This window comes from Podarcis pityusensis, assembly GCF_964106645.2.
Source record: "Podarcis pityusensis genome assembly, chromosome: 13".
Classification (NCBI taxonomy): domain Eukaryota; kingdom Metazoa; phylum Chordata; class Lepidosauria; order Squamata; family Lacertidae; genus Podarcis; species Podarcis pityusensis.
Window position 1 is genome coordinate 10646768 of NC_138038.1, and position 10090 is coordinate 10656857.

The 10090-nt window shown below is 46.1% G+C and overlaps 1 protein-coding gene across 1 annotated transcript; it reads right to left on the reverse strand.

Annotated features, from left to right (window-relative positions):
• Positions 1-2703: 2703 nt before the first annotated feature.
• CCDC200 (coiled-coil domain containing 200) lies at positions 2704-9979 on the reverse strand. Its single transcript, XM_080977180.1, has 4 exons — positions 9829-9979; positions 6908-7019; positions 3797-3873; positions 2704-2913 (listed from the first exon to the last, which is right to left on the reverse strand). Exons 1-4 carry the CDS (start codon positions 9898-9900, stop codon positions 2887-2889), a joined length of 288 nt encoding a protein of 95 aa, XP_080833306.1. The 5' UTR covers positions 9901-9979; the 3' UTR covers positions 2704-2886.
• Positions 9980-10090: the final 111 nt, after the last annotated feature.

Consider the following 10090-nt stretch of genomic DNA (forward strand, 5'->3'; position numbering starts at 1 on the left):
GCATCTCCGCTCAAGTAGCAAGTCATTTTACGTTGGATTGTTTTCTTTCACCGAATTATCCAGATTGGAGAAATCCAAATTAGTTGGAGCGGAAAGTGCAGGTTAGCCACTTGAACGAGGATGATATATGAATGGTGTGGAAGTTTGCATACATGGGATGCCCTGAGTCCACTTTAAACTGCCACGTGTACATGCCCTAAGTAAGCTTCCTTCCATACCAGCCCTTTTCTGTGAAACGGCTTTTGCTATGTTACATTTTACAGAGAGTCCAGAGGTGCAAATCTCTGCAACCCTGTGTTTGTATGTTTTTTCAGCCATGATTCGTAACGGATTCTATTTACTTTTGCAATAAAATGTGCAACTGCAGCACTGTCCTACGTAGAGTAGAAAAGATCTGAGGAAGCTTCTGGGGGGTTCTTATGCTTTTAATTAAAAGTTTCCTTTTTGCAGGTCCTACGTGTTTTATTAAAGGGACGTGGGTGGCGCTGTGGGTTAAACTACAGAGCCTAGGACTTGCCGATCAGAAGGTCGGCGGTTCGAATCCTCGCGATGGGGTGAGCTCCCGTTGCTCAGTCCCTGCTCCTGCCAACCTAGCAGTTCGAAAGCACGTCAAAGTGCAAGTAGATAAATAGGCACCGCTCCAGCGGGAAGGTAAACGGCGTTTCCGTGTGCTGCTCTGGTTTGCCAGAAGCGGCTTAGTCCTGCTGGCCACATGACCCGGAAGCTGTACGCCTGCTCCCTCGGCCAATAAAGTGAGATGAGCGCCGTAACCCCAGAGTCGGCCACGACTGGACCTAATGGTCAGGGGTCCCTTTACGTTTTACCTTTACGTGTTTTATTGCTTCTGGTTGATCAAGGTTGCAGAATTAGTGAAGAATAGCCTCTTAATGCCCTCAATGTCCGTTTCTGTTCCTGTGGCTGAAGGTGGGGTGATTCTTCTAACACCAAAAGGAGGCTCTTTTACCACTTCTTCTTTTTAAGGTTAAAATGAGGAACTCAATCATCAAACCTACCCCCAGCCACTAAAAGTGACGTTGGGGGAATTGAGGGACTATCCATTGTTAATCCCCCAGCTTCAATCAACCAGAAGCAACTAAAAAGGGAGGGCTTGCCAACAGGAAACTCTTCATTAATGTTGCAGACAACCTTTCATAAATGGGAACTAGTTTTAAGTAAATACAGAAGAACCCTTGTCATGGGGAATGAGTATCACTGGGTTACTAGCATTACCTTAAGGAATGTGCAGAACCTGCATTTCAAATTCACTTCCAGCTAATCACAGACAAGCAAAGCCTCAGCAGGACTCTAGTGTGGATGCAAGCAACCTAAATTCCTGCCCTAAGCAGCGACACCCACATTCTACCAAACTGTCTCCACCAGATCCCTCTCTAATCCTTTCTTCAAACCTCCCAAGGAAGGAGAACAGTGGGCTCTTGTTCTGCCAGTGATATTTCCCCCTATTTAAATCTAGTTTCCTTTTAGTGCTGGGCAACTGTCTGGCCACAACTTGCTGCAGTGGTCTCTGCAGGTTTAGGAATAATGTGATCCACCCAACACCACCCCAATTTAAGGCTGTGCAGCGGCTCAAAGTTTCAAGAGGAACAAACATTTTGGAGAAAGCCATAGAACAGGCATAGAACAAAAGAAATTACCGTGAAAATCCCTGAAACGAGAAGTAATCGACTATAGAATAACAAAAATAAAAAACCACTCAAAAATAGGGCTAAGGCGCTCCTTGCTGCTGATGTTAAAGAAAGGTATGAAAGCCTCAATGACAAGTTTTAAACAAAATGCTTCCTCGAGTTTACAAAGAAGTTTTAAACAAAACCCTGTTTAAAGTTTTAAACATAGCCCTGACTGCTGATGATTCTTTAACGTCAGGAGCGCTTCAGCCCTGTTTTTGAGTCTGTTTGAAACTTAAGACCTCAGTTACTTAGTAGGGCTATGTTTAAAACTTGTCTGAGTCTGCCCAGTTTTTGAGTTTGTTTGAAACTTCAAACCTCAATTACTTATTGCTACTGCTTGGTTCTCTTAAATAGGGTTATGTTTAAAACTTTTTTGAGTTTCTGCCCTGTTTCTTGAGTTTGTTTGAATACTTTAAAACCTCAATTTCTTATCACTACTGCTTATTCTCTTAAATACGGCTATGTTTAAAACTTGTCATTTTCATACCTTTTTTGTAAACTCGAGGAAGCATTTCCAGCCCTGCTCTTGAGCTTGTTTAATATCACTTAAAATCTTATAACTTCTTTATTTCCTTCTGAGGAAACTGATTAGTTCAGTGAAACGAGTTTTGTAGCCGGCATCTCATTAAGTTTTTGTTTAATTCTAGTTTATTTTTTTATTTTTGTTATTCTATAGTCGATTACTTCTCGTTTCAGGGATTTTCACGGTAATTTCTTTTGTTCTGTGTAATTTCTTGGTTCCGTGACTGTCTTTTTTTCACTGGTAGAACAGGCATAGGCAAACTCCAGCCCTCCAGATGTTTGGGACTACAATTCCCATCATCATTCCCGTGACCACTGGCCCTGTTAGCTAGGGATCATGGGAATTGTAGTCCCAAACATCTGGAGGGCCGGAGTTTGCCTATGCCTGCCATAGAATAACAGAAATGTAGAAGAGATCCCTGGGTGATCTAGTCCAACCCCCTGCAATAACTTTAGTTATGCTCAGTTCTACATAAAGGAGTGTGGTTTCAGTCTGTGACTCTGGAAAGCTTTCATTTTATGGTTAGGGAGGGTGGGAGAACCCATAGGCGCAACCACTAAACTCCGTGTTTTGCCCTGGAAAAGTGCTTTTACAGCACATAAAATGGACACCACTTTTCTTTCCAGGTCCAAGTTGCAGAGGAATCTTTTCTCCCTGCTGTTGCCAGCTGCTCAGTTGTTACCACTGCTGTATGTACTCTGTAGTCTAAAAGAGAAAAGAGAGGCCATCAGTATCGGATCAAATCCAACAACAACGAAGCCACACATTTCACAATGTTTCCTCCTCCATTCCAACAGGCTGGTTCTGGCAAAACATTTGAGAACTTCGTTGTCCAGTTCTGCCCAGACATAACTCAGTTGGTGCTGATAATGCCAAGGTTGCAGATTGGATAGCCTATGATCTTCAGGCGCCCTTCCAGCTCAATGATTCTATGTAGAATGCCGATGCATGTTTTATTTAAATCTATGTAGTTGAGGACCTCATAGCTAATATGCCGATGTTAAAAAATTAGGAAGGAGAGATCTGAAGGGGAGCGAGGACGGGAATGAGCAGAACGAGAATGGCCATTTGAGGCATAGAGAAGACCACAAAGCTCAGTGAGGAGAACAACGTGAGTAAGAGAGAGGTTCACTGCCGGCTGCACTCAAAACAGGCTGCCCTGCCCAAAGGTTGCAGCCAAGAGGTCATTGATTCATAAAAGGTAAAGGGACCCCTGACCATTAGGTCCAGTCGTGGCCGACTCTGGGGTTACAGCGCTCATCTCACTTTATTGGCCGAGGGAGCAGGCGTACAGCTTCCGGGTCATGTGGCCAGCAGGACTAAGCCACTTCTGGCGAACCAGAGCAGCACACGGAAACGCCGTTTACCTTCCCGCCGGAGTGGTACCTATTTATCTACTTGCACTTTGACGTGCTTTCGAACTGCTAGGTTGGTAGGAGCTGGGACCGAGCAACAGGAGCTCACCCCGTCGTGGGGATTCGAACCGCCGGCCTTCTGATCAGTAAGTCCTAGGCTCTGTGGTTTAACCCACAGCGCCACCCGCATCCCCATTGTTTCATTACTCCCCGCTTTTCCCTTTCTGACTCACCGAGTATCTTTTCAACAGCTTGCCACTGTGATTCGGCACATGCTCCGTTCTGCACAGGCAAGAGTCAGCCTGGACCCCTGCGAGAAATTAAAAGGGGAAAACCAAGCTGTATACATTTGGAGGAACTTAAAAGGAGCCAGGGCCCAAGCTCTGAGACATGTTATGACAGAACAGACTCCCAATCTCTCAGGACCAAGCAACCACAAGCTGGTTAGGGTGGAAGGAAGGCATTCTGGATCACAGCCAAGTTTGAGCCCCTCTTAGGAAGACAGAGCTAGCAACTGCATACTCAGATCAGCTTCCTTTTATTCCATAAGGTGATGACATCTACCTCCCAGGGCTTTTGTAAAGAAAATGCAATGGGTCTGTGCATCTGGCTACTAAACAAAAGGTTGGTGGTTCAAGCCCACCCAAGGATGGCTGTGGGCAGGATTTCCTACATTGCAGGGAGTTTAACTAGATACCTGAAGGATACCCTCATCATTCAGCCCGGACACTGAGGTCCAGCGCCGAGGGCGTTCTGGCGGTTCCCTCCCTGCAAGAAGCGAAGTTACAGGGAACCAGGCAGAGGGCCTTCTCGGTGGTGGCACCCACCCTGTGGAATGCCCTCCCACCAGATATCAAAGGAAAAAACAACTAGCAGACTTTTAGGATACATTTGAAGGCAGCCCTGTTTAGGGAAGCTTTTAATATCTGAAGGACTATTTTATTTTAGTATTTTGTTGGAAGCTGCCCAGAGTGGCTGGGGAAACCCAGCCAGATGGGAGGGGTATAAATAATAAATTGTTGCTGTTGTTGTTGTTGGTTGTTGTTGTTGTTGTTATAGATGACTCTTGGGATCCCTTCCAGCTCTACAATTCTATGATCTTATGAATGTCTGCAGGAAGCACTTTGGGCACCTGAAACCTATAAATGGCAAGGTGTCTTGCAATACCTTCTGAGATTTAAAGCAGTGATGGGAAGCCTGCAGATCTCATGATGTTGGACTCCACTGCCCATCAGCTCCACCCAGAAGGACCAATGGTCAGGGTTAACGGGAACTGTAGTTCACCACCAAGAGGCCCACAAGCTCTCTACTCTTGATTTAAGGACGTCTCGCACAAGGGTACCTGCACCTGATGAGTTTGGTACGACTCGCACACTTTTAATCTCAGTCTACTGTCAAACCAAGGTATCATGCCCATGGTCCACAAGCTTCGTTCAGACAGTCCACGGCATGTCTGGATTTGTGGCTAAAGATGGAAGGTGGTAAATAGCGATACTGAATTTTATTTGTATTTTTACTGCTTCTGGTATTGTACTGTATTGTATTACAACTTGAATTTTATGAATTTTTTACAAATGGAATTTCATAAAATTCAAGTTGTAATACAGCTAAAAACAGTACATAATGAATAAAATAAGCAATAACAATACCCAGTGCTTTTTTCCTAGAAAAATAGGTGCCGGTACTCACCATGAAGTTGTTACAGTAAGTGTCACACTTTTTAACACCCCCCCAAAAACAAGGTGTTTTCCCCCCTGGGAAAAACAGCACTGGCAATACAATTAAAAACCATACAGCATTTGGCATTGTGCATTACAATTGCTACAACAGGCAGAAAAATCTTTAATTGGTCTTCCAAGATGTACTGCAGGTTCCATGGGGAAATGAGTTTGGGAGCCACTGTCCCAACCTATTTTGGCATCTCGCTTTAGCTCCAACAGGTCGGATGTTTGCAGGAAGAGCTCGTTTCGTTTACGAGATATTTTGTTGGTTTCGCTTGGCAACATATGAATTTGCAGAAGAAGCTGCCATCCCTAAACCACAAGCAGCGCTTCTAGTGGAACTTGATTGAGCGCCCTCATCCCCCGAATCATGTTGAAATTGTAGCCTGACCTGTGGAGACCGCCCATGCTGCAATCCTGGGCACACTGAACGCCTGTTTTCTAGCACGACAAACCCTTGTAATTTGACCTCTGTCTTTCAAGGGAGGGTACACGGCTAGGTTAGCCTACACCTGATTTTCCAATACCTTCAGTGCATGAATATTTCAAAGCTCAAGCTCAGTCGCAATGGGGGCCGAGGATCTGTTAACAGCTCATCTTCTGTGTGTGAAAGCCAGGTTAGTTTCAAAGTAATGAAAGGCATAAGGGGTTAATTCTGGGCAGAATGAACTGTATCTTTGAAGAATGGTTATCAGATGGAAGGCACTGACTAATTCTTTCCCGTGGCAAAAGAGTACCCAAATTAAGGCACTAATTTGCACACCCCAAAAACATTCGAAGTGTGCTGCAGAAGGCCACATGGCAAAGTGAGTTTCTGACCTTTTAATATGAGACATTTTTTTCCTACTTGTGTTATAAAAAGGTAAAGGGACCCCTGACCTTTAGGTCCATTCGTGGCCGACTCTGGGGTTGCGGCGCTCATCTTGCTTTACTGGCTGAGGAAGCTGGCGTACAACTTCCAGGTCATGTGGCCAGCATGACTAAGCCACTTCAAGATTATAGACTATGCCAAAATGGCGAAATTAACTGGGAAGCTCAGGAATCAAGAAGACAAGAACTTTAAAAAAAAGAATGGGAAAAGTTTATAATTTATATACGAGACTGCTGCAAGCAGGTTAAAACACTGGCAGGATTTCAATCACATTTGTAAAGTAACAGAAACTATGGACAATTCAGAAGGAAAAAATATTTGGATAAATATTGACATGCAGTTGTAATTATTTTCATTAGGACCCATGAAAGGGATAGGGGGTAGTCAGGAGATTCAGAGTAATCTCAGTTTTTGGATTTTGAATTGATGTTTGTTGTGTGTTTATAAAAATGAATATTTTTTTAAAGAGAGATTTATTTCTCCCAGGTTGGTCAGCCTCACCTGTCCCTCACTTCCCTTTGCAGCAGGTACAGAAACCACCTTCTTGGGCCTACAATTGGTCTTGTCCGCTCAATTCGCCAGAGCCTGCCTTTGCCTGCAGGGGAAGTCCCTCACTCACCGAGGGTTTGAGATACCTTAGATATTCCTTTCCAGAGGCTGGGTCCAGGGGCCAGTCTAGATAGGTGATGTTCATGGACAAGGCATCTCTGAACACCCCTTCTCTTGTAACAGCTTCCCACCCTTCCCCTTACCTTGGGAGACTGGATTCTGAGACACGGTGTGGGAGGGCGGAGGGATGGAGCATTTTGCTTGGATATCCCTCAAAACGTGGTCCTGCTGCTGTCCTCCATAGGCACCTCTCGCCTGCATGCAACCACAGACACGCAAAGTGAAAACTGCCATGTTACTTTCCCCTGGCTAATACCTGCCCATCCTGGACCAGGTGTGCATTTTCCTGTTCCTTCCCCTTCTGCAACATCCCTTTGGATTTCTCCCTTTTCAGCCTGGGTAACTCTAATAATAGTAATAATAATAATAATAATAATTTATTTGTACCCTGCCCATTTGATTGGGTTGCCCCAGCCACTCTGGGAGGCTTCCAACACACATAAAAACATAATAAAACATTAAACATTAAGAAGCTTCCCTATACAAGGCTCCCTTTCTGTTCTGCTTTCTCATCTGCTTCCACTTTTTACGTTGCCTTAGTTTTGACGAGAATGTAGCTTCACCATTTATGCAGCGATTGCTGATATATGGACAAAATTTCCCTTGCCAATCCTTCTGAACTCCTTCCCTTCCCCTCTGACTTCTGCACCCCACAAATTTAGTTCCTTATTCCTCAATTCCCATCTTCTACTATGCTCCACTTGCACACTCCAAGGCTACACTGACTGGCAGCAGCCTTCCTGGGTTTCAGACGAGAGTCATTCGCAGTCCGAACTGAAGACTATTCAAGGATTGGACCTGAAAACCTCTGCAGACAAAGCTATGGGCCTCCCCACTTTTCCCTCACATGCATGCACGAGGTGTTAGTATTCCTGCTCCATGATTGCAGTCGTGGGATTTTTGTCTATCACACAACGGTGTATGTTTTGACTCCACAGAGTGGGAAGTGATGGAGACAGGATTTTTGTGTTCCGGTGTTCCGTGAAGTGAAACTATTGTCCTTTGTTCTTTCTCTTTGCTGTCTGATGCTAGAGAGAGAGGGAGCCATGTTGCAGTGCTCCGTGTGTGTTTATATGTAAATAAAGTAGATTAGCCAAAATGCTGAGTTGCTGAGGTCTGTCATGCGCAAGTTGCGCATACTCTGCAGATCCCTAAGTGTGCCGTTGTTGGTTGGCATAGGTCACTGTGATGTTAGGGCTGAAGAAAGCTTTTGAAGCTCCCAAACAATCGACCAGGAGGGAGGGGACATGCCAGTTGGGCATGTGTCTCTGCCAGAGTCCTACTCGAGTGTAGGCTGAATTCCTGACACAAGGTCCTCTAGCCAATCCCTTGGCCTCTCTAGTTGTTTTTGTTATTTATTCAATTTATCCACTGCCCTTCATCCAAGATCACAGGGCAGTTTACAGTATAAAAACACAAAAATACATAACATAATAACAAACAAAACAATACCCACCCCAGTTTAAAAGGCCACAGATGGTTAAATTGGCCGAAGTCTGGGAGAAGAGGAATGCTTTTGCCTAGAGCCTAAATATATTTAATGTAATGCAAACCTTCCTGGGGAGAACAGCCCACAAGTGGGGAGCCACCACAGAAAAGGCCCCGCTTTCGTGCTGCCACCCTCTGGACCTCTCGTACAGAAGGCACATAAGAAGTGCCTCAGATGGTGATTGCAGGGTCTGGGCTGGTTCATATGAGAGGCTGTCCTTGAGGTACTGAAAGGATCAAGTGCCTGTGGAGGCCGAAAGCCTTGCAGATCTTGGGCAGCTGCTGGTGGTCAAAGAAGACAACTAGACACAGGAGCCAACTCCTAGGGGCCAAGGTCCCTTCGCCACATTCCTAAAATATTTGAGGAGGGCCGCTTTCCCAAGTGTCTTGTGATCAATTATGTGGGGCTGGGCTTACCTGAAGGAGCATCTCCACCCCCATCATTCTGCCCGGACACTGAGGTCCAGCGCTGAGGGCCTTTTGGCAGTTCCCTCCCTGCGAGAAGCCAAACTACTGGGAACCAGGCAGAGGGCCTTCTCGGTAGTGGCACCTGCCCTGTGGAATGCCCTCCCACCAGATGTCAAAGAGAACAACAACTACCAGACTTTTAGAAGACATCTGAAGGCAGCCCTCTTTAGGGAAGCTTTTAATGTTTGGTGCATTACTGTATTTTAATATTTTGTTGGAAGCCACCCAGAGTGGCTGGGGAAGCCCAGCCAGATGAGCGGGGTATAAATAAATTATTATTATTATTATTATTATTATTATTATTATTATTATTATTATACCTGATCGTCGCCACCCCCCAAAATTACAGTGGTACCTCAGGTTACAGATGCTTCAGGTTACAGACTCCGCTAACCCAGAAATAGTACCTCGGGTTAAGAACTTTGCTTCAGGGTGAGAACAGAAATTGTGCAGCGGCAGCGGGAGGCCCCATTAGCTAAAGTGGTACCTCAGGCTAAGAACAGTTTCTGGTTAAGAACAGACCTCCAGAACGAATTAAGTTCTTAACCTGAGGTACCACTGTACCTCAACAGCTTCCAATCTCTGAGCAGTGTTCCAATCTCTGTACAGTGGTACCTCTGGTTACGTACTTAATTCGTTCCAGAGGTCTGTTCTTAACCTGAAACTGTTCTTAACCTGAAGCACCACTTTAGCTAATGGGGCCTCCTGCTGCTGCCGCGCCGCCAAAGAACGATTTCTGTTCTCATCCTGAAGCAAAGTTCTTAACCTGAGGTACTATTTCTGGGTTAGCGGAGTCTGTAATCTGAAGGGTCTGTAACCTGAAGCGGATGTAACCTGAGGTACCACTGTATTCAAGTTGGCATGCCTGCAACTAGATGAACAACAACAACCAAGCAACCAGATAATGCAGCGCTTTGTGACTCCCATCATATTCTCCCCTGTGCCCCACATTTCCCCACCCTCTGCTGGGGAACTTTTTGCGCCCCCCTTTTAAACGACCCTCCTGGACCTGAGTTTTCTCCTCGTCTCCCTTGCCCAGGTACAGTACCTGCATCTGCCAGCATCTGCGCTCCAGCTGCATCTGCCTGCGCCGCGCTTCCCAGTGGTAGGCGCCCGCCATTGTGCTGCCCGTAGGACCGCCTGCAGCCGCGGGCAGCCGCGGTGGCACCGTCGCCGAGGCCCGTCGGGTCACACAATGCCGCGATGCCCGGGCAACTGGGAAGACGCCGCCGCCGCCGCCCCACCTGCCGCCCGCTGCCGCACCTGGCCGCCAGGGGGCGGCAGAAACCAGGCGCTGCTTCCCCCAGTCC